The sequence below is a fragment of the Echinops telfairi genome, unplaced genomic scaffold, assembly GCF_000313985.2.
Source record: "Echinops telfairi isolate 266 unplaced genomic scaffold, ASM31398v2 ScPeMD7_9;HRSCAF=40, whole genome shotgun sequence".
Classification (NCBI taxonomy): Eukaryota; Metazoa; Chordata; class Mammalia; order Afrosoricida; family Tenrecidae; genus Echinops; species Echinops telfairi.
In genome coordinates, this window is record NW_022103906.1 from 34583085 (window position 1) to 34607549 (window position 24465).

General features: G+C 37.0%; 1 protein-coding gene across 4 annotated transcripts in view; it reads left to right on the forward strand.

Annotated features, from left to right (window-relative positions):
* The window catches only part of NSD3 (nuclear receptor binding SET domain protein 3), a 133283-nt gene that overhangs the window by 76584 nt on the left and 32234 nt on the right, over positions 1-24465 (forward strand). For 3 of the 4 annotated variants that reach the window (XM_045286900.1, XM_045286899.1, XM_045286901.1), the window contains exons 6-13: positions 1021-1536; positions 3478-3604; positions 8445-8545; positions 10658-10703; positions 13631-13761; positions 14158-14286; positions 16962-17088; positions 23623-23820. In XM_045286900.1, coding sequence (XP_045142835.1) covers positions 1021-1536; positions 3478-3604; positions 8445-8545; positions 10658-10703; positions 13631-13761; positions 14158-14286; positions 16962-17088; positions 23623-23820 — 1375 coding nt within the window. Of the gene's footprint in view, positions 1-1020; positions 1537-3477; positions 3605-8444; positions 8546-10657; positions 10704-11593; positions 12900-13630; positions 13762-14157; positions 14287-16961; positions 17089-23622; positions 23821-24465 lie in introns of those variants that run through there. The other variant, XM_004696212.2, reaches the window with a different exon arrangement.

Below are 24465 nucleotides of genomic sequence, written 5' to 3' on the forward strand. Positions count from 1 at the left end.
AGTATTCTTGATATAATATTCACATTTCACACATTTTTATAATTAAACTGCTTCTGAAAAGGGTTGTCTATACATCATCACAATCAGCTATAATGCTCCCTCCCCTCCACCTGTATCTACTGATTGCTCCCCAATTCCCCTCCCCCCACTTCATTATAAACTATTGCATTAGTTATTGTCTCTGTGTATCCACTGCTTCTGTTCTTCCTAAACTGGAAGACCTAATATGTACTGAACTATCTCATAGTTTCATTAGCTAATTTCTGGCTACCTCAGTCTAATTCTCTAGATAATCCTTAATTGCTTTAGTCATCACCCACACACTTTATTCAACTCAAAGTTTTCTTTTGTCTTTTCCCATTTCAAAGTCTTTTGATGAACTGTGGACATAGAGAGCTGTGGAAACTGTTATTCAGGTTTATTTTGCCTCTCACACATATGCCTATTTACATATGTCTTGTCAACTTTCATACATGCTCTCAGAACTTTCTACTTTTACTTCTATACCACCCCCACCCATTATGATGCAGAAAAGCAGCACAGCTTAACTGCTGGCTCTCTGCCACTTGGCTTTGTTACCGCCCTTGTGTTCCACTGACCTATCCCACTCCCCTAGAATTTGTGAAGAAATAGGAGTTTTGCGGTTTCATTTTTAATGTTAGTGCTTTATTGGACATTGAAAGTTATTCTTTCTGCATTCTATTCTTTCTTCCCTCTTGTCCTCATTTTTGCTCTTTTAAATACATTTTTTGCTAGTTTTTAAATAAATATGATATAGAAAGAAGGATGATGCCCTTTCTGCTGATTTGTCCGACAGAATGATCAACAGAGGACAGTTAGGTAATTGGAAGTAGACTTTCCTGTCCGCTGGTGGTAATACTAATTTATCAGTGTTCTGTAGGTAAAAGAATCTGAAAATATTTAGCTCATATTTACCTAAGGAGATTACAGTGTCACCCAAGAAGTACATAATCATAAATGACTAAAATATCTTCAATAATGTCTATATATTTTTTTAAGATTCGGAAACCCAGACCTCAGAGAGAACGCGCTCAGTGGGACATCGGCATCGCCCATGCAGAGAAAGCATTGAAAATGACTCGAGAGGAAAGAATAGAACAGTACACTTTTATCTACATTGACAAACAGCCCGAGGAGGCCTTATCTCAAGCAAAAAAGAATGTTGCCTCCAAAGCTGAAGTTAAAAAAACCCGGAGACCAAGATCAGTGCTGAACACTCAGCCGGAACAGACCAATGCTGGGGAGGTGGCCTCCTCACTGTCAAGTACTGAACTTCGGAGACATAGCCAGAGGCGGCATACAGGTGTGGAAGAAGAAGAACCACCACCTGTTAAAATAGCCTGGAAAACAGCAGCAGCCAGGAAATCCTTACCAGCTTCCATTACAATGCACAAAGGAAGCCTGGATCTGCAGAAGTGTAACATGTCTCCTGTTGTGAAAATTGAACAAGTATTTGCTCTTCAGAATGCCACAGGAGATGGGAAATTTATCGATCAGTTTGTTTATTCAACAAAGGTACTGCCAGTTTTATGTTTTTGTGGAAGGTATTAATAAATAATCAATCTTGGGATTGAAAACAGAAAACAAAAACCAAAAAACCCACCCAAGGCAATGATTTCCATATCTCCTGTGCCCACTGAATTTGAAATAGGTATTCATCTCTCTGTTTAAGATGGGGCAAAAAAAGACATAGACAAAGTGACTTTGTTGTTTTGTTTTTTCTCTTCTTGTTGTTATGTTTTGCTTTGTTTTTTTCCCTCTTTTGCAACACCCCTGTCTGTACTCCATTAATCTGGAGCGATGCAGCCAAAACAGCATAGCTTCCTAAAATTGTGGGGAAAACTGGGCACTTTGCCTGTTCCTAGTTCGTGTAGTTAGTCTTTATTAGTTGCAGAATGTACTTTATATTAAAACATTTTAATCAGTTTTCTAAACTAATAATTGTTTTAAAAGCCACTGTTATGATTGTACTTGCTGACCTGTTTGGTTTTACTACCTATTTTGTTAGGCTACTGTTGGTTTCAGGTTTAAAGACATACCAGAGGTATATGTTTGGTCTGCAGTAGTTAGCTCTGAGGGGTGGGTTAAGGCCTCAAATTGAATGCACCACCAGTTTGCCTTCGGGCCTAATATGCAGTGCAAAGGGGTAGGCACTTGCTAGCACTGAAAGGTTGCTGACTTGAACCCACCCAGAGGACCTTTGAAAGGTGGGCCTGGTAATATGCTTCTGAAAGGTCTCAGCCTTGAAAACTCAATGGAGCATAGTTCTATTCTGTATGTAACACACCGGGTTGCCATGAGTTGGAATTGACTCCTCAGCAACTGGCGGTTCACTTACCTGGAAAGCGGTAGAATCCTCACAGTTCCTGTAGGAATATATCTTATACGCAGCCATCACCCGTCTGTCAGTGGAGACTTGCATGTTGCTAGACTGCTGAACGGGTTTCAGTGGGATGTCCAGATTAAGATTAGGAAGAAAGACCTGCCTATCTACTTGTGAAAAATTGGCCAGCGAAAACCCTATGGGTCACAGTAGTCCCATTCTTCAACTGATCATGGGGATCAAGCGACATTTTGTACCATTGTACATGTGGTTGTCCTGAGTTAATACTGACTCCGATGGCAGCTAACTACTACAATAACTTACCTGGAATAATTTACGTGACTATTATATTCTTGGTTTTGATGCTAACTTTGAATAGCGTTGCAGTTTTGTTTTTAATGAAAATTGCTTACATTTTTGGAGCCAGTTTTATTTCCTTCTGTATACACAAACCAAACTTTGTCTCACACTCTTAACCTCATTAGTATTGAAAGGAAATCCATGATATATATGATACTTTAAAACATGCATACACAAAAACATGCATATATACATGAACCTTAAAAATTCCTGGAAAAATTCCACTATCTTTATTTTTCCACAAATTCTTTGGAGGTGTGTGTGTGTATGTGTGTGTGTTTATAAGTCACTCCAAGAATGATTCATTGGCTTAAAAAAGAGAACAGAATTTGTATAGGCCTTCTCCCTGCTTCAAATTGCTTATTAGTCACCATAAATGGTATTTAAGAATATTGTCTCTCAAAACGTGTTGACATTTTTGTCTGAGTAATAGGGAACTCTACCAAATGAAAATAACTAGAGTTCTCGTACTGTGATAAACCGAAAGGAAAATAACTAGGTACTACTAGAAAATTAGGTAATGCTAGAGTCGTGTCCATTATATTCATCACCTGAACTGAAGACAAATTGGTTTTTGCCATAATTTCATTTTACTTTTTTAGAAGGTAGCCTGATGATTTAACAAAATTGGTCTGATAATGTGTAAGGTGATAAATTAATTTCATTGAAGGACTTTATAAATTTCAGCAAATTACCCATTTAAAGCCATTTTGTAAGTCATTGATGTTATTTGCCTAGTAATCACCTAGTTTTTACTTTGCCTTATTTTAAAGGGAATTGGTAACAAAACGGAAATAAGTGTCAGGGGACAAGACAGGCTTATAATTTCTACATCACACCAGAGAAATGAAAAAGCAACTCAGAATATATCATCTCCTGAAACAACATCTGGTCCGACAGGTTGGTATGATTAAAGAGTGTCTAGATCCATTTTGATAGGTCATAGTTCTCTTTTTCCATCACATATGTGGGTAAGTCAAAAAGTGTTACAGACAAAAAATTTAAACACATTTCTGCAAGCAGTACATGGATCCAGCCAAGTTCTCTCAGTAATAAACACTTGTCTTGGTCTCATCAGGGTAGCTTCAAAGAAAAAAAAAAAGGCACAATCAAAACCCAGTGGCTTCTAAAGGGAACTGCTGGGTGAGTTAAATTTATCTCAGAAGGTCATGGTGACTGTGGGGGTGGGGTGGGGTGGGGTTGTTTGTTTGTTTAAAGGGGCACTCGATAGATTTTCTTAAAGGACACAGGATGATCATGGGGTCTTATTAGGAAGAAGTTTTAAGGAAATTGAAGTCTGCATTGGTGAGAGAAAAAAGAGCCAGGAATGCTGCAAAAAGGAATGTTTTTCCATCACAACAATGAACCAGTTCATTTTTTAAGAATAGCAGGCACTGGCCTAGGAGAATTTCCTTGGGAACCTTACCCCAGTCTCCCTGCAGCCCCAACCTTTCCCCTTTAGACTTCTTTTGGTTCCCCAAACTCAAAGAACATTCAAAAGGAACCCAGGATGCCAAAATTGCCATCTTGGTATTGGTGTACATCAAAGAGTACAAAATTCTTCTTGGAACAACTAAAGAAATGGAAACAATAGTATCAGAAGTCTGTAGACCTATATGAGTGATATGCCGAGAAATAATAGCTTCACATTTTTATATTTAATAACAATTGCTATGATTTTGTAGCAGTATTTTTTTTACTTACTTTCCTAGTATATTTCTAAGAAAGTTGCAGTCAAAGATCAAATTGTATTAATAAAAGTATAAATTTTTCATTAAGACAAAAATGAGTTAGTTACTAAAGAATTTTCATAGTAAGAGTTATTTTCATGTAAGGGTTTTAATAATTGGGAAGCTTTGTAATTAAAAGGTGGTAGCAGAGTAGATGGGGGCACATGTTGGACAGAGCACATATTCAACAACATAACTTTATCCAAAATTGAACTGGGAAAAGAAGTGGAATCTGATGGTAATTGTTCAGAACAAGAGATGCCACTTTTATCACTTCAAAATACTGTATTAAAAAAGATGAAATTACAGTGTTGACAGAAAGATAAATAGAAGATTTTGCATTAATTAACCATAAATGAAAATAGTTGGGCCTCAGCTTTTTTCAGCTAGGTATATAAATTTTGTCTTTTTCTTTTTTAACCTCTTTTTCACTAACCTGTTGGTAATTTTGGTGACTTGTTTGAATTTAAAGGAGGTACTTAGATTTGGACAATCTTTTTGAAAACATTTACTTCTCTTAACTGTGAGAAATTAAATTTTAATGTATGATATTAGAGTGAGCTCAGATGTTTTTGTTTTTAAAGCAGCTTTCCCCCTTTCCCCTCACTTCTTAAAGTTTTGTTTTCATGTAGTCTTTACTGATAAGAGTTAGGTTTGCTATGGTTTTTTTTCCCCTCCTTAAAATTCTATCTGGAAAAAGCCTTTATTTTTTCTTTAGGCAGGCACATATAATTTAGGTTGTAAATTCAGACTGGAACTTTGATTTCATGATGGGTGCAATAAAACTTTTTTCTTGGTTTATATTTAGTTACTAGCTCTGGTTAATAAGCATATTTTGTTCTTTAAAATTATCATGCTGATACAACTTTCCTCTAGTTCCTAAATGTTTCCTCCCCGCTCCCACTACCATGACTCGAATTCTATCTTGCAAGTCTGGCTAGACCAGAGGAGGTACACTGGTACAGATAGGAACTGAAAATACAGGGAATCCAGGACGGATGAGCCCTGTAGGACCAGTGGTGTGAGTGGCAAAACAGGGAGGGTAAAGGGAGAATGGGTAGGAAAGAGGGAACCGATTACATGGAACTGTGTGTGACCTCCTCCCTGGGGGACAGACAACCGAAAAGTGGATGAAGGGAGAGATCGGACAGGGCAAGGTATGACAAAATACCCATTTATAAACTATCAAGGGCTCATGCGGGAGGGGGGAGCGGGGAGGGAGGGGGAAATGAGGACCTAATGTCGGGGGTTTAAGTGGAGAGAAAATGTTTTGAGAAATGATGTACAAATGCGCTTTACACAATTGATGTGTGTGTGGATTGGGATAACAGTTGTATGAGCCCCTAATAAAATGTTAAAAAAAAGAAAAAAGAAAGAAAACAAAAGTCCTGACAACTGGACTGAGAGGCGACATCATGATAAATGGAGAAAATTAAAGTTGTCAAGGATTTGATTTAAAAAAAAAATTATCATGCTGATTCTTGTGAAAACAAATTCCATACTTGAAATGTTAGAAAAGAAATTTGTTCTTCCATTAGAGACCAATTGCATCATGATCTCAATTGCTGTTGATCGTGTAGGGAGAATGCTGGAGGTGGTTTTGTTATTGTTTAATAACTTTGGGGGAAACATTAATGTGTGGCACTGACAATGTTTCTGTGGTTTAAAGAATTGCTTTTACGTTCACATTAGATTTCTGGGCTGTTTTTCAGATACAGAGATACTTCCTTCTCCTCCCTTCATTTAGATCGTAGTACATAATATTTTTTTCAGTGGTGTTTAAATCTAGTAGGATCTATGTGTACTTTAGGTAGCTTTCAGAATAATCTTAAGAATTTATGTTGCCCTGTCTTCTGTAAGACTATGGTTTCTGTCTCATCTACACTTAATGGAATAATTATTGTCAGTCTCAAAACAAGTAAAAATTTTGTATTGTCAAGTAAACTCCGTTTCTTCTTTGGTGAATACTGAAGATTATACTAAAGAATGGATCCCTGAGTTGGTCTATGTATGGTCTTTGTTTCGGTAATAACAATTATTATCAGTTTAAGGAGAAGAATGTGAGGAACCCTCATGGTGCAGTGCTTAAATGTTTGGCTGCAGTTTGAGTCCACCAGCTGTTCCACCAGGGACAGATGTGACAGTCTGACTTTATAACTGTCATAGCCTGGGAAACACTGTAGTGCAGTTCTACTTTATCCTATAGGTTGTTATGAGATGGCAGTGCGTTCAGGAAAGGGTGACTTTAGAGCAGTGGTTCTCCACCTCTCTAATGCCTCGATCCTTTAATACAGTTCCTCATGTGGTGGTGACTCCCCTCAACCATAACATTATTTTCGTTGGTACTTCATAACTGTCATTTTGCTACTTTTATGAATCGGGCAACCACTGTGAAAGGGTCCTTCGACCCCCAAAGGGGTCACGACCCACAGGTTGAGAACCACTGCAATAGAGGAAGGGGCCAACACCTTTATCCTGACTTCTCTGCTAGATACTGGTTAACTGTACTTCGAAAACAATAAGTATTCTTCATCAAATTACCTGTTCCTACTTTAAAGCAAAAGTAGGAACATTGTTTGATTTGACTGAACTAAGGTGAAGGAAACCGTTTACACATAACCAACAGCTATAAATCCAGAATATATAGAGGAAGACTGGATTGCAATAGTTTCTACCTAATTTTTGTAGGAGGATTTCCAGCATCCTCCTATGGCAAGTGGAAGGTGATTATTATCTAGGGGGACTTTTTAGGTAGTACAAGCACTGAAAAAATAGCCTTGCTTGCTCGGTTGTTAAGGGTTCATTTCGGTGATTTAAACTCAGACATGGAAGAAAAGTGAGGCACTCTGCTTCAATAAAAATGGCAGTGATTCAGGTTTGGTTTGAGGCACTAAAAAGATGGAAATCAGCAAAACTGAGGGTGCTTTCACTCCTCTAGTCCCAGCATGAAATCATCCCGTGTGTAGTGCTCTTTCAAAAAGTTGTGGTCTTTAATCTTGTTTTATCCTTTCTAAAAATGAGGTTCATGTGAGTTTCCTTCCATTTGCTTTTAAACAATTTCACTATTTAAAAAAGCATCTGATATGGAAAAGCTTGATAATTTGTTTTAACACTTGTTTCCCAAGACTAGTTCCTTCTTTCTAAAGTATAATTAGTCCCTTAATTGTCAAATTAAAAAACCAGGTATTTGGTCACGTTTTTGAGGGGGCATCATATGTTTCCCCTTTGGTGGCTAATAATAATAATCATAACAGTGGCAAAACTTACATGAAGGGGCTTCAAAAATTCATGGGGAAAATTTCATTATCTTTTAGTATATTTTCCACAGATTTTTTTTGAGGTTGCTTTGTTTAAGTGCCAGCTATTCAGCAAGCACCGTTAAGCATTTTGTATGTAGAATTAACTTAATTTCTTTGCTAAAATGCCAAATCTATAGATTGGTTGAATTTTGAACCAACAATTCCTGATGTTAGCTGGGTGATAAACCATTCTCATGCATTCTTTCAATTATACGTATTACAGGTAGTGGTGATTACACATTGGGCTGCTAATCTCAAGGTCAGCAGCTTTAAACCACTAGACCCTCCATGGGAGAAAAACAGCTTTTTATTCTCAGAAAGAGTTCTAATCCCAGAAACTCACAAGGGCAGTTCTCCTGTGAGTGGACTGTGACTCGATGATTAGAAGCTATCTGCTTTACATACAGTCTACTCTTTCAATTTGACTGTATCATTCTTTTTAAATGCAATTCCTTTTGCTTGTCTAATTTAAGGCCCTTTGGAAATCTGAGTTTCAGTTCGTCAGCCTTTAGAATTTGATCTACAAAAATGTTTATGTACTCTTCAGTATTTTAACAGCCTTTTAAGGGTTTATAATTAAATCATTTATTTATAATTAAAATGCCAAAGGTATTTGCTAAGGAAAGCCGGGAATTTCACCTAATCTTAATTATTTAAGTATCAAGGTATCCATAAATGAGATTTTGTTTGTTTGTTTATACCATCTTTTAGGCTCAATAGAAAAGAAGCAACAGAGAAGATCAATTAGAACTCGTTCTGAATCAGAGAAATCCACTGAGGTTGTGCCAAAGAAGAAGATCAAAAAGGAGCAGGTTGGCTTCCTACATGTAGAGAGTTAAACCATTGCATTTGTAACTGTTGTCGTTTATATTGGTATTGGAAAGGAAAGAACTACTACTCTCATGCCCATGCCCTCACCCCAGGTCTCCTTTCTGGACTATCTTTCTCTTTTTGTCCTGCTGGGTTCCAGTGCCCGATTTTAACACGACCATTCCTGGGGTTCTGCTTCAAGCGTTCTCCTAGACAAGCAGCCAGGCTTCAGGAGATGGGAAGCCACTAGTGCCAGCCTCTTCCAGAATCCCTCATGTTGCTTTTGAAAGTTCTGTTATGAGCAAAATGATTTTATATTTTTTAATATGAAACCACCATTGAGTTCCCTCTCCCCTCCTTTTTTTATTTTTTAAACTTTGATTTTTGGTTTAAGCTGCTGGTATTACTATTATTTTAACAAATCAACTTAATTTACCTCTGAGAGTTAATATAAGAAACAAAATCATAGATGATCTGGTTTTTCTGTTGGTACCACAGATTTTTTGGAATGTTACTTTCCTCCAGTAGAATGGCACTCACCTGTAATTAGGTTGTCAGATAAATAGTATTTAAATTATTTTTAAAGGGGGTAGGGTATTTTGACTGAAGCATGTTAAGCCAATGTAATCAATGGGGCAATATACATGTCAAATTACCTTTTTGTTGCTATTTTGAATTAAATTCACAATCAGAATTTTTATTAATTTTTTTAACAGTGAAAGAATAGCCATTTTTATAGCCCAGATAGCACTATTGAACAAAAGAAATTCAGAGTGGAATTAGCTGTACTAAGCTTTATATTTTTAAGCCATTTAATATGGAAGAGTATGGACTTTTCTATTTTAATTATGTCCTTATATTTTAAACTTTCAAATTTAAAATGAAAATAATTTTGTGGGTATTCTATGACATCACCAAGCATGTAAAACAATTTTCCCAGAAATACTTAACTAAAATTTAAATTGATTAATTCATTGAATATATTAACTTTTATACTTAGGAAATTATATTCCAAAAAATCTTTCGAAGCTCTTGAAAATAAATCTATAGTATTCACTTCAAAATTTCTTGTGATTTTGCCTGCTGGTTCCCAAATTCAGTCTGTGACCAGTCAGTTTAAAATTAATAAGTGAAATGAGTTTTTATAAAATGGGACAAACAAATTGTTAATGCCACTGTGTTATAGTTAGTAGTAGAACAATACCAGTGATTGTTTAGAAGATTTTATATTTGTATTACTACTTAATTGTATCTTATAAAAGCGCTTCTGTTGTATGTTTTTTTAACCTGTTGTAAAAAAAATAAAAAAATTTTAAAAAGTTATAGAACAATCCTTAAATATTTACAAAATGTGTTTCAACATGGATAATGCACCACATCTCAAACATAAAATTCAATTCATAGCTTAAACAGGAACTCCTCCAACAACAATGGTTCAATCCTCAAATTACCACGTGTTTTACATATACATTGGCAGAATAACTTCTGATCTCGCTCTCCTAATGTAGGATCAAGACACTGTTCATAAGACACTCAAGAAAGTGCTTTTGCAATATCACAAACTTATTTTCTTAAGTTTGTACTAGCAGCAAAAGTATTGAGCTTCCAGCTGTATGCAGCCCTGTAGCACTCTCTACAGAGAGGGTCCTGATTCCCAGCAACTTAGCTGTGAGTGCAGGCGCGGAAGGGTCTTAAAGTGGCGTGAGTTACATTAACCTGAGTATCATAGTAAGTAAAAATTTATCCTAACGTCTTTGGGGCGGGAGGGGTTTATAACAACATTGGGGCTAGTTGCAGAAACAACCCCTCTCCTGCCTCCCACACACTGAAGAAAGTATTCTTGTTCTCTTCGATTACCAAGGGAATGGTGGGAAAAGTCTTTGCTAGAAAGCATGTGGCTGTGTGTTGTCACTTGGTATTCAGTGCAGGTAGCTAGCATTTCAACCCTCCCTGACCTTGAAACAGAAAAGTATTCCCAGAAGATGGGACTGGCTTCAGATTTCTGATACATTCATCATTACTTAGATCAATGAAAATATTATTTTTCCCTCTATTAATTAAAAGTGGGGGGGGAAGAAACTCCTTGTTAATATGGTATTTTTCTATCCATACAGGTTGAGACCGTTCCCCAGGCTACTGTTAAGACTGGATTACAGAAAGGTGAGTTATTATATAATGTTACTTTGCATTTCCTTGATTAAAACCAATTTTTAAGAACGATTTATTTGTACTTCATGTATTTTTGTCTGTCTCTGTAAATCATTGTTGTTACTCTCCAGTCAATAATTTGTGTGAAATTGCACTATTCCCCAGTGTCTGTGTGTGTGCGTGTGACTTTTAGAGTTGATCTTATACTGTATCTCCATGTGAAAAAAGTCTTATTTGTTTCTGTAAATTTGGAGAACACCATATAGACTTGATACCATTTCCAACTTTTCTCCCTAAGATTCTGGGGTTCCACTGGTTTATAAACTAGGGATGTGACGAATCCACTTCTTTTGGTATTCGACTGAATACCAAATAGTAGCTAATAAGGTTTGTCAAACATGGACTATGACAAATCAGACAAGACAACCTGATTGAAAAAATCTTGCCACGGTTATTTTTACAGTGCTGTAAAATTCATTTGTAAATTGAGGTGATTCATAGCATATTTATGGCCACTATTAGATGAACTTATGCAAATCTATTTGAGATATGCACAAAGTTTAAGAAACCTTAAACTTATATCTGTATTTTTATGTGTGCAATTTGACTACAGTACAAACTCCATAGCATGATTCGTGCATTTTTGGTGAGATCATTGAAACTGTATTTAATACATGTAGTTTACTCTGGGCAAATTGCATTATTTAAAAAATAAAATAAAATAAACACCAGCCTCTCTGCATTCTCGGGGAGAAGTCTGCAGCGATGGTCTCCGTGGAGATCCTCAGCAGAACTGAACAGCCTCCCGGAGGGAACACTGCTTGGCGGAGCTCCAAGAAAAGACATCGCGATCGCTGCGAGATTAGGAGGCCTGATTGCGTTGTGTTTCCACCATTCCACAGGGTCGGCGGACCGGGGAGTGCAGGGCTCTGTCAGATTCAGTGACAGCTCCGTCTCCGCAGCGATTGAGGAAACTGTGGACTGAGATTCCTGTACAATTTCATCCCAGAAACTCCAGACTTGTAGTCTCCATGCAAGATTTCTTTGTCGGCGGCTCGATAAACAGTTTCTTTGTTTTCGATTTTGATTTGGCCAATCATCATTATTGGCATTTTCCTGCCTGGTTTCTTCAAGACTCTGAACAATTGCTTTAACATTCAAATGATTTTTTTTTTCCGGTCTGAGCTGGATGGGTACTGCTTAAATCATGGGTCCAGCCTAAAAAAACCACCGTTTATCTCACACTGATCAATTTCAACATGGACTGTTTTTTGTTTTTAAATAAAGCATCATTAATGCACATCTGCAGGGTTTTGCCAAACAGCCCAAACTGTATACATTACAATCATTAAAGGCTCTTATTTTTTTTAATATTAGTGCCGTTATCATGGAGAACAGCATGGCAGCTGTCTTTGGCAGTCTGTCATTTTTCTAGCATTTTCAGAAACTCGTCGGAAATGGCGGTACCTGTGTTTCCCTTCAAAAGCCTCTCACTGCAGCACTTCTGTTCCTCTGTTAAAACTCCTTGTTAATCCAGTGATCTTTTAGGCCAAGGAAACATTCTGTGGTGTTGTTCTGGGTCCATACACCAGCAATGAAGGAGATAGATTTGTGTACTTGTGATTTTTAATCCGCGTTAACATGGGCAGGCACCCTCATTTATAGATGTCAGGAAACACTGAGTGAAAACCTTGTAGGAGGGGATATGATAACGAGGTTCCAGTAATCTGAGCAGTCTAACGAGGCCCGCATCCTGTACCACAGACCATGGCTTTATACCAAGTGCTGCTCCCACTCAGCCTGTTGCGGATCTCCATGGCCTCAGGAGACTTGTTTCTCCAGGGCCTCTTCTGGACTACATACTTCCACCATAGCTTGCTGGGCTGATCTAGATGTCTGTCTGTTGTATGGAAATTATGGGGGAGAAAAATCCAAAACACACAACTGTGGGTTGAAATATTAACCATCTCCTTGGTTCCTTGGTATTCACCGTGCCTGATCTGCACATTTCATCGTGGCTGTTTCTGTATAGCCTATACTGCATTAGCCCAAGAGATTGTTGCTTTGTAACTTTTTTGCACTATTGTTTTGGCTGGATTTGTATTATACACAGTTTTAAAAAAGAATTCCACACTATTCTCTGCCTTTTTTTTCCCCATATGTATTCCTTCCCGCACAAATTTCACATAAAGGCCTCTCATCCAGCTCTCCGTGATTTGGCTGTACTTGAACACTGATTGTCCTTTTACAACCCTCAGCAATGTGCCTCCTTAACGGCATGACATATGTAGATGTGCTACAGCACTTGTTAATGGTCACAATAAATGCCACTTCACCTAAAAAGTCTCAGAGATGAACAATTATCAACATCTAAAATTTGCTTGGGGGGAGATTATCAACTGAATTGCAAAATTTGGGGGAAAATGGCACTGTCCGTGTACCAATCAAATACAAATCAAAGATTTGTCACATCCCTAATAAAACAAACAAACAAACAAACAAAAAGATGACGATGTCTCTGCAACCATATTTGTAAGCTACACAGTGTGTTGGGTTTTATGTCTTCCCCCTCCAAATTGAATGGTTCTTTGAATTGCTGCAAATCAATCTGTCCTGCAGTTTTAATAGAATTGGTTTTTAGGTTGGAACCTGGGCTCTAATGACTGAAAATAGCTTTAGAGCAGGAGCACTGAAATAAATGTTTTCATAGAGCGGTTGTAAATTAAACCAGTCACTACCAGAAAGGTCAGAAGCTCATGATGCCTTGACTCGTGACTTCAGTGTTACAAAGAGAGCTGCGCTTTTTTTTCACACCAAAGACGAATTTGGGGAAAGAAAATATTCTTCCACTCCCCCACCCCCCAATCCCCCAATTTTTTTTTTTTAACAGCAAACTTTTAAGCACTATTTTAGGATTAATTTCAGTGTGTTATATTAAGGTGCCAGCGAGATTTCAGATTCCTGTAAACCTCTAAAGAAAAGGAGCCGTGCCTCCACAGACTTAGAAATGACTAATTCGGCATACAGAGACACGTCTGACTCCGATTCTAGAGGACTGAGTGATCTGCAGGTAAATATGTGCAAGCACCTGGGGCAGAGGGTTCTTCTCTTTTTTCTTTCTCTTTGCAAAATCAAAGTAATAGAATGCTTGACTTGACTCATTTGAAAAATCAGGCACATTTAAACAAAGATGAAATTACTTGGGTTATATTGGGTAACTTAACAAGTGTTTGAATTTTACGGATCTCTTGTAACAGAAGCAAGTTTTGTTTACAGGTTTGAACTACAGTTTCTACCAAACACCAGAGGTTTCAGTCATAGGTTTCAGAAAGAAAGCAAAAAGAGGTTTTATGTATTAAGTAAGCGTCATTTGAGCAAAACCTGCTAGGTTTTTCACAGGACCTGAATTTGAGGGTGATGATGTCTTGGTTTGCTTTTCTGAAAATATGTGGTGTTTTCCACCTAGGTAAGCTTTGGAAAGCAAGTAGATAGCCCTTCGGCTGCTGCAGATGCAGATGTTTCTGATGTGCAGTCCATGGATTCAAATTTGTCAAGAAGAGGAATTGGAATGAGTAAAAAGGACACCGTATGTCAGGTAGGCAGGTCATCGAACATATGGCCTGAAACAATTGCTCCAATGTTGTACCAATAATATATTTACCTCCTGTTGAAGAAGGTGGTAGTATCTTTGTAGATTATGATATTACTTTAATGCTATAGATCAAAACATCATTTTTGACACTTCCCTTTTTAAGTTAGAATAGTTATGCACATATAAATCTAAATATTCACAGTGATTAGCTGTAAGTAAATGACACATGACTGACTTTTAGAACATTTTTTGTAAAGTTGAGTTGATAATAACTTTAAAGACACACCCACTTGCATATAAGGGGGGGCAAAAAGTTTGTGAAACTAAAAGAATGAATTATTTTTTTATTTTTTTAATGAACTTTTTAAAACCCCCATGGCATTGTCCTATGTTGAAAATCTTGCTTTGCCCTGCAAAGAGATGTTAAAGTGTGCATATCCCCCCAAAATGAAATCATATAAGATAAAGTGTGACTTTTAGACTTTGAACCATACTGGGTCTGGTAATGGTCATCTAGCTTAGTGACTTTCCATGCCAGGTCCAAGGAGCAGCAATGTCCTCATCTTTAGGAAACTTATTAGAAATGCAAACTCTTGAGCCTTACTCCAGACTTACTGCATCAGAAACCTTGGGGTGATCACAGTAACAAAAGGATGGGAAGCAACCTTAAGTGCCCATTAACTGAAGAATTGGTGAACAAACTATGGTAGATACGTACAATGGACTATTAACCAACAATAAAGAATATTAATGAATCTGAAATCATTCATAAAAGGAACAAATACTGTAAAAGACCATTATTATTAAATGTGTATATAGTAAGAAAAGGTTCGCAGACAGGGGAAAAAAATCTGATGTGTACCAGGAATGGGGAAAGGAGGGAAAATGGCTAGCTAGCTAGAATATGAATAATGATGACAGGAAGGCAGCATGCAATATGGAGGAAGTCAGCCCAACATGACCAAAGCAAAGGGAATTACTGAAAGGAATTGGAGACAATTCTGCAACAATATTATTAAACATTTTACAAATGGATACATAGGTAGACAGGTAAGCTAAAGATATATGGGAAAATATAAGGGAATCACCTGTATTTAGAAGTTTGTGGTTATTTCTACATACATAATTGTAATGTCTATATGTTTATTAATATAGAGAGTAAAGCACAAAAGGGGCATAATCAGGGGAACTTCTCAAATATAACCATATACTTCACAAGATTAAGTTACTATACAGATAAGAGCTCGCGACTCATGGAATTTAGCACAGATAAACCTCAGGAACAGTAATGGGAGTAGCAATATGAGGGTAAGGGAATGGCCGGGGAGGGGAAGGGTGAGAAAGGAGGAACCCATTACAAGATTGGATATAGAGCTGCCCCACACCCCTAGGGGACAAATAACAGAAATGTGGATAAAGGAAGATAATGGACAGTGCAAGATATGAAATAAAATAACAATGTATAATTACTCAAGGATACACGAGGGTAGGAGGAGGAAAAAGGGAAGTTTATACCAAGGTTTCAAATAGAAAATGTTTTGGAAATGAAGATGGCAACATATGTACAAATGTGCTTGATACCGTTGATGTATGGAATGTCATAAGAGCTGTAAGAGCCCCTTATAAAATGATTTTTAAAAGATTAAGTTACTAGACCAGTGGTTCTCAACCTTCCTAATGCTGCGACCTTCTAATACAGTTTCTCATGTGTGGTGACCCCCATCCATAAAATTATTCTCATTGCTCCTTCACAACTGTAATTTTGCTACTGTTATGATTGGGGGGGACCCCTATGAAAGGGTCGTTTGACCTCCAAAGGGGTCAAGGCCCACAGGTTGAGAACCACTGTACTATACTCAAAGGCAGAAACCCTAGTCTCTACGTTAATTATATCTACGTTAATTAGAACACCATACTTCATAAAGACAGTGTTCTGTGTCCCACTTTGGTTAGTCGTGTCTGGAGTCTTAAAAGTTTGCAAGGTGCCATCTGAGAGACAACTATGCATTTCTTGACATGGAAAAAAAGAACAGGAAGAAAATCAAATACTCAAGAGAGCAATTAGTTTAAGGACTAAATCAACCACTTGAACCACAGCCTATATGATCCCAAGACCAGAAAAACTAGATGGTGCCCAGCTACCACAACCAGCCTTTTGGACTAGGAGCATGAAAGAGGAACCTGGACAGAGCAGGAGAAAGAACACAAAGTCAGATTTATAAAAACAGACTTGATGGTCTGATAAGAGACTGGAGGAACCTTCCAGTATGTCCCTAAGACCTTTCTGTCATTGGAACTGAAGCCATTTCATTACAGAGCCTACCTGTCAGCCAAGTAGTAGATAAGCACAACATCTGAGAGGACCATGTTCCTTACAACAGTCAGTTATATGATATCAAAAGGTCAATATTTCCCCAAAAGCACAGATGAGAGGCAGGAATAGATTTTTTAAATGTACAAAATGGACAAGGAACCCGGGGCAGAAGTGGGGATAGGGATAGTGCGGAATGTCATAAAAAATTTCGTAAACTATTCCATGGGAAACTGATTTCGTCTGAATTTTCACCCAAAGCAAATGAAAAAAAACCAGCAACTCAGGGCACACCCCCACCATTTACTTGAACAGATGATTTTGATGCATGCTCAACGTTTTTAACTACTGTTTCTTGACACGATAGAGCTGTGAAAGCACGGGGGACTCTCTGATTGCTTGTGAGGGAGACTGCTGCAAACACTTTCACCTGGAGTGCCTGGGACTGACATCACCACCTGAAGGAAAATTCATCTGCGTGGAATGTAAAACTGGTAAGTTTTCTTATTTTGATAGATAGGAAAAGATGCTCAGGGAGGAACATGCAATGCCAACATTTTCCATGATGTGTAAGTCTCTTGTTGTTTGTATAGTATTTATACCCTCTCATAGCTTATTTCATACACGCCTTGGTGGCATAGTGGTTCACTTACACTCTCAGCTGCTAATGGAAAGGTTGGTGGTTTGAACCCATCAGCTGCTGTGCAGAGAAGGTTGTGGCAATCAACTCCCATAAAGATTTACAGCCTTGAAAACCCTACTGGGGAATTCTGCTCCATCTTAGAGAGTTGCTACGAGTCTGAGTCAACTTGACAGTAATAGGTTTCGTTTTGTGTTTTGGCTTATTTCAATAAGTCAGGACCCAGTCAGTATTTAAAGAAACTTCCCAAATAACATAAGCGTAATTAGTAGTATTACTGTACCAATGCCTTTACCATAAAACAGCAATTCATTGAGATGGATATGTTCCATCTCTAAAAGGTTACATGATCTTAAAAGTTAACATAAATTGTATTAACAGAGTTGTTTCTCACCTGAAAAATATGGGTGCTCAATAAATTAGTCCTTTAAACTTAAGTGAACTAATATATTTAGTGGAAAGATGAAACTAGTGAGGATGGATTTTTTTTTAACTTGAAACCAAACATAGACTACCACTTATTGAAATAATGTTTAAGAACTGTAAGTTTATATTTATTTTCAATATAAGAGACCTGAGATAAAATCAATGGCAAGCAGGAAGTACAGTTGTTTAGTTTGTAACAGAACAAATTAAAAAAAACTAGAGATGGCATTGTAATGCTTTTAGGAATCATATTTGGGGGTTTTATTTGATTTTTAGCTATGATAGAATTGGATATCAGGTATATGGTTCTTTTGTAAATCTTGACTTATGTTAAAAAAAAAACCTTAAGTTATATGACTTATGTTATATGATCCTTATAACATTATGAGATATAGGTACTATTATTATTTCCATTTTACAGAGGTAAAACAGTATTAGGAAGTGTAATACTTTGCCCAAAGGTGCAAAGATAGTAGCATATGTTGAAACTGTGATTTAAACCCAGGCAGCTCAGTTCTAGAGTCCTTGCTCTTCACTGTTGCCTTCTGCTTGCCTAAGTAATACGGAGCTCATATAGCATACTCTGCTAAACACCCACACAGCAACTACAAAAATTAAGCTGTCAAAGCTGTTTACAACACAGACCATAGATCATATTTTTCCTGTATCAAATTTTACTCATCACATTTGGACACTGCAGTGAAACTTTTAAATAGCTTGTCAAGTATCTGCAAATTGTTTTATTCAACCCTCAATGTGCTTTGAATTTTTAAACATGGCGTGCCACATCATCTTAGTTCTCCGTATTCCCTGTCATTTGCTTTTCTAAAACCCAGGCATCCCTGTCCTTTATGTAACCTGCCTAGACCCTTTAAGCACTTGAAGATTGCAAATTATGGTTTAAACTGTTGATAGGACTGCATTTGTCAATATTAAAACATTCGTGGGCTTTCTTCCAACATCACTGCAGTAGAATTCTGTCAACAAAAATTACATATAATCTATTAGGAAATTTAAGAAGGAAGTTCAGTTTAAAAACAATGTTATGACATGTAATTTCTGTAAAGAACATTCTCATTTGTTAAAACACTGCACAACACACAAAAAAACTATTCCTTGTATTTTTTCCTTCATATTTTTTTCAGACATTGGAAGAAAAAATAAGCAAAAGATGTGAACACTTCTCAAAAGATGATAATTAAATGACCAATAAATATGTGATTAGGCTGTTGTTATAACTTGCAGTTCTTTGCCATTTTATATATAGATATAAATATAATTTTTTTAATAAATCATTTTATTAGGGGCTCATACAACTCTTATCACAATCCATACATACATCAATTGTGTAAAGCGCATTTGTACATTCATTGCCTTCATCATTCTCAAAACATTTTCTCTCCACTTAAACCCCCGGCATTAGGTCCTCATTTTTCCCCTCCCTCCCCGCTTCCTCCTCCCTCATGAACCCTTGATAGTTTATAAATTGTTATTTTGTCATATCTTGCCCTGTCCAACGTCTCCCTTCACCCACTTTTCTGTTGTCTGTCCCCCAGGGAGGAGGTCACATATAGTTCCTTGAAATCGGTTCCCTCTTTCCAACCCACTCTCCCTCTACCCTCCCAGTATCACCATTCACACCACTGGTCCTGTAGGGCTCATCCGTCCTTGATTCCCTGTATTTTCAGTTCCTATCTGTACCAGTGTACATCCTCTGGTCTAGCCAGACTTGCAAGGTCGAATTCGAGTCATGGTAGTGGGAGCGAGGAGGAAACATTTAGGAACTAGAGGAAAGTTGTATTTTTCATCATTGTTACATCGCCCCCTGACTGGCTCATCTCCCCGAGACCCCTCTGCAAGGGGATCTCCTGTGGCCTACTAATGGGCTTTGGGTCTCCACTCCACACTCCTCCCCCCATCATTCACTATGGTAAGATTTTTTGTTCTGATGATGCCTTATACCTCATCCCGTCGACACCTCGTGGTTGCATAGGCTGGTGTGCTTCTTCCATGTGGGCTTTGTTGCTTCTGAGCTTGATGGTCGCTTGATTACCTTCAAGCCTTTAAGACCCCAGATGCTATACTTTTTGATAGCCGGGCACCATCAGCTTTCTTTGCCACATTTGCTATGCACCCATTTGTCTTCAGTGATCCGTTTGACACCTCGTGTTATTTAAATTTTTATCGATTCTTGTGAGTTGTCGGTTAATGTCTTCTTGCCCTTTATGCTTTAGGGTATATATTGCTTTCTTACCTTTTTAGCATTTATGTCTAATTACACAAGAAAATAATGTATAAATAAACATTATAAAAGTATTAAAATTAAGTCATCTTTGATTATCATTCTGAATCCTAGGCCCCTGCTTAACTTCAGTCCTCATCAGAGGTAATCTTTGTTACTAGCTTACTGTGTAAGCCTGTAAACCTCTCTCCCCCACCTTCTCTCCCTGCTTATCTATATAGCCTTTGTGTGTATGTCTATATAACAACACACAACATCTTGTGTGTTATAATAAAAATGTCTTGTTGGGAGGCTTTTTTTTTTTTTTTACTACTTTGCTTGGAGTTCTTTTTATCTTAGTATATAGATACATTGTATTGAATTGCTAAATAATATTCCATAATATAAGGAACCCTGTTTAGTGGCTGCAAACCCAATGGACGACAGTTCCAAAGTACCAGCAGCTCCTTGGGAGAAAGACTGGGCTTTCTACTCCCATAAACAGTTACAATCTCAGAAACCCACAGGGAGTTGCTATGATCAACATTGTCTCAATGGAAGATTTCATAAGTTTAGTGTGTTTAACTCCTCCTGTATTGAAAGATGTTTGAGTTGCTTTCATTTTTCTGCAATTACAAACAATGCGTCAATGAACTTCATTTTATATGGATCAAACTAATGCAGAAAGAAGCATTCTTAGGTCACAGGAAGTGGATATACTTTTATTTAAATGAATATCTTAGGAAGTAGATAGCATAGTAGAACCTCGGACCTCGATGCTAATTTGTTCTAGAAGGAGCGTTGAGATACCATGCAGTCGAGTTCCAAATCAATTTTTCCCATAAGAAATTACCGAAAACGGATTAACCTATTCCCAACCACCAAGTTTTTACCCTAACCTTGCCTTTTTATACAAAACATTACACAGAAATTTCAAAGTAAATAAGTTCAGAGTTAAATAATGTAATTTAAAGAAGAAACACAACATTAAAAAAGTTTTTAACAACTACAGTATGGCCCATATGTTGAGATCCATGAGGATCTGGATCTGTGGACAAGATGTAGAGAGGAGGTGTGGAGAGAGTCATTGTTTGGAAGGGGAATCCCCAATGAGTAGCTGCCTTTCAGGAGTTTTTTCCCTTCTTTGCCTTTTTGCACGGACTGGGCTGGCTTTCTCTTTTAAAAAACTTAAAAAGTGGGTGAAGGGAGATGTTGGACAGGGCAAGATATGACAAAATAACAATTTATAAATTATCAAGGGCTCATGAGGGAGGGGGGAACGGAGAGGGAGGGGAAAAATGAGGACCTAATGCTGGGGACTTAAGTGGAGAGGAAATGTTTTGGCAATGAATGTACAAATGCGCTTGACACAATTGATGTATGTATGGATTGTGATAAGAGTTGTATGAGCCCCTAATAAAATGATTTAAAAAAAAAACTAAAACAAAAACCTGTCTAATGTGATCTGCTGTTTTCCTTAACTGTTTTCTAAAAGGGTTTACTAAATTATCATCAGCAATATCGATAACACCAGTTAACCAGTTCCTTATGATGATTCTTTGTAAAAAACTCTTTCTTAGGACCCATATTTTTATCTAAAAACAGTACATAAAGCCACAAAAACTGAGAAAATTATAGCAAAACGCTTAGAACACAGCTGCAAAAGGTTTAAACAACGCGTACTAACCACGCCAATTAACGCTCAGTGATCAAAACACGAACTGCTTTCGTTTATAAAAATCACATGCCTCGGGTCGACTTCCGATGTTTGTTCGTGCTCCGATGCTTGTTCGTGCTCCGATGCAAAAATTTCCTCGTCATTTCGCGTTAAAATCCGATTATGTCGAGTACTGATGTGGTCGAGTTAGGTTCTACTACATCCTTATCAAATACTGGTAATTTCAAACTTTAATTTATTTCTTATTTGATGAATATGTAAATCACTGTTTTTCCAAAGTGGGTAATACCACCCCGTGGGGCCAGAGGGGCTGGTGGACTGGTGCTGGGCCAGTCCACCCGGGTCTGCAGAAGCAGATAGCCTCTCTTTATTCTGTATTATGGCCTATAGGACAAAAGATTTTCATTGCCAGGCAAGCACTGAGTAACTTTTTTTTTCTTCCAGAAAAGCGTCAAATAATTTTAGGAGCCTAAGTCGTAAATAATACTTACTGTTTTAAATTACATTTGTCTTATTAGTAATGAAGTTGTGCTTTTCCCCCACCCCCCTAATTATTTATTGGCTTTCTCTTTCTGCTTTCTCTGAGTTCATAACAGTTGTGCATTTTTATATTAAGCTATTTAGTCTTATGTGTTGATTTCATTTTTAATGTATGTCTTCGTTAATTAGCTGTAGATGTTACTTGTATTTTCTCCACATGTGAACTTTTTACATAGCAGAACATAACCTTTGGTCATCTGTTGCATATATTTTCCCATGTTTGTCTTCTATTTGTTCCTTCTATTTCTATTGACATTATTTTTTCCTTTAAAGGTTTGGCAGAATTCACCTGTGGAGCGATAATATCAGACCTAAAGTTTTCCTTGTTGAAAGGCTTTTAATTAAAGTTTCAATTTCTTTACCAGTTTCAAGAACTATTAATTTTCCTTGTTAAGTTGTATTTCTAGGAGACTCTTCATCTAAATTTGAAGATTAATGGCCAAAATTCATCTTGGAATTTTTTTTATTAGCTTTTTAATGTTTTTAGGACTTGTAGTGGTGTCCTATTTTTCATTTCTAATATTTATATTTTGTGATTTTTCTCCCTCCTTTTAAAAATTCATTCCTCTTAACCAGGGATATGGAGTTCCTGAGTAGCACAAATGGTAAATAATTAAGTGCTCAACCAGTAGCCAAAGATTGGCAATTCGAATCCACCCAGGTGCACCTCAAGATAGGCCTAGTAATCTGCTTCTGCAGGTGACACTCTCGAAAGCCCAATTGAACAGTTGTACTCTGACTTATGTAGGGTCACTGGCAGTAGAAACTGAGTCAACAGCTAACAACAACCAGGAATCGCCGTTTCATTAATCTTTTTTCAAAGATGAATATATGTTGATGTCACTTCATTCTTGAGGACTGTTTTCACTGAGTAATTTTTAACTTGACCATTATTTCCTTGCAATCCTTTGAAGTAACATTCTATTTTATTTTCTGGCTTCCGTTTTTCTCTTACAGTCTTAATGTTTCTTTTAAGTTTATAGTCTGTTTTTCCTCAGTTAAAATATTCCTATTAGATTAATGTATCTTTTTACTGGGACTATGAGTTTTCAATGTGTCTTTTACTTAGAGAAATTATAAATGATTATCTAAAAGAATCTGGTTTTTTGTTGATTTTATTATTATTATTATTTTTTTTTTTTTTACTTCTGTGTTGAGAAGACCTCTACATTCCTAGCTTACAGGTATTGAAAAATTCTGTTCTGGATTTTCTGTGAAATTCATTTTGGGGTAGCCTAAGAAGTAGAGATTGAAAAAAAAAAACAGAAAAAGAAAAAAAAGTAGTTTGGAATAGTTTTCAGTGTTGTATATCCAAACTGATTATCGATTGTTCTAGCAAAATTTATGAAATAAGTTTTTCATCTGGCTACTTATTTTAGGTGCCCTCTTGTATGATGTTATTCTGTAAACTAGTAGAGTCTATTTGGGGTTAATAGCTTTTTAATCTCAGTAAATACTTTAATTTCAGAGAAATATGCTCTGACTAAATTTTATTTAATCTGTGTTCTTTACCAATTTTCCAGGGCAGCACCTCTGCTTTTCATGTCAAGGGTCTGGTACAGATGTGAAGCGTTGTTCTGTTAGTGCCTGTGGGAAATATTATCATGAAACCTGTGTCCGCAAATTCCCCACTGCTGTCTTTGAATCAAAAGGATTCCGTTGTCCCCAGCACTGCTGCTCTGCCTGCTTCATGGAGAAAGATATCCACAAAGCAAGCAAAGGTAAAAACAAGCTAAAGAACAAGACACAGATTATTTTCTTTTTATTTTCTTAATAAAATGTTAAGTACATTATTGTAAATAATATTGGACATTTTCCCTTTGTTTATCTGCACATATAACAGCTAAGCTATAATAGATAGCATGGTAAGCCAGGATTAGATTCTAGATTCAGACCCTAGGAGAACATTCAAAATTACTCTAGAAAATCCTTTAGGCAGTTGCCATGAGTGAGGCAGCTGTCTCTCTAGCACTGGAGCATACATATACACTTTTCTTTCGATGAGCGTGGCTCATACGTAGGGGCCATTATTGAATAGAAATGAGAGCTTACATCTGCATTAAAATAGAGCCATACTACGAAAGAAACATTTTTTTCCATAACATCTATAATTCAGTGCCATTGAAGATACTTTCTGTGCTATACAGGCAATATTGATATCCTTTTAAAAATTATTCCACTGCCATTAACATAAACTCAATGCCCCCCATTTAAAAATTTTTCTTTTCTTTTTAATCATTTTATTGGGGGCTCGTACAACTCTTATCACAATCCATACATACATCAGTCGTGTAAAGCACATTTGTACATTCATTGCCCTCATCATTCTCAAAATATTTGCTCTCCACTTAAGCCCCTGGCATCAG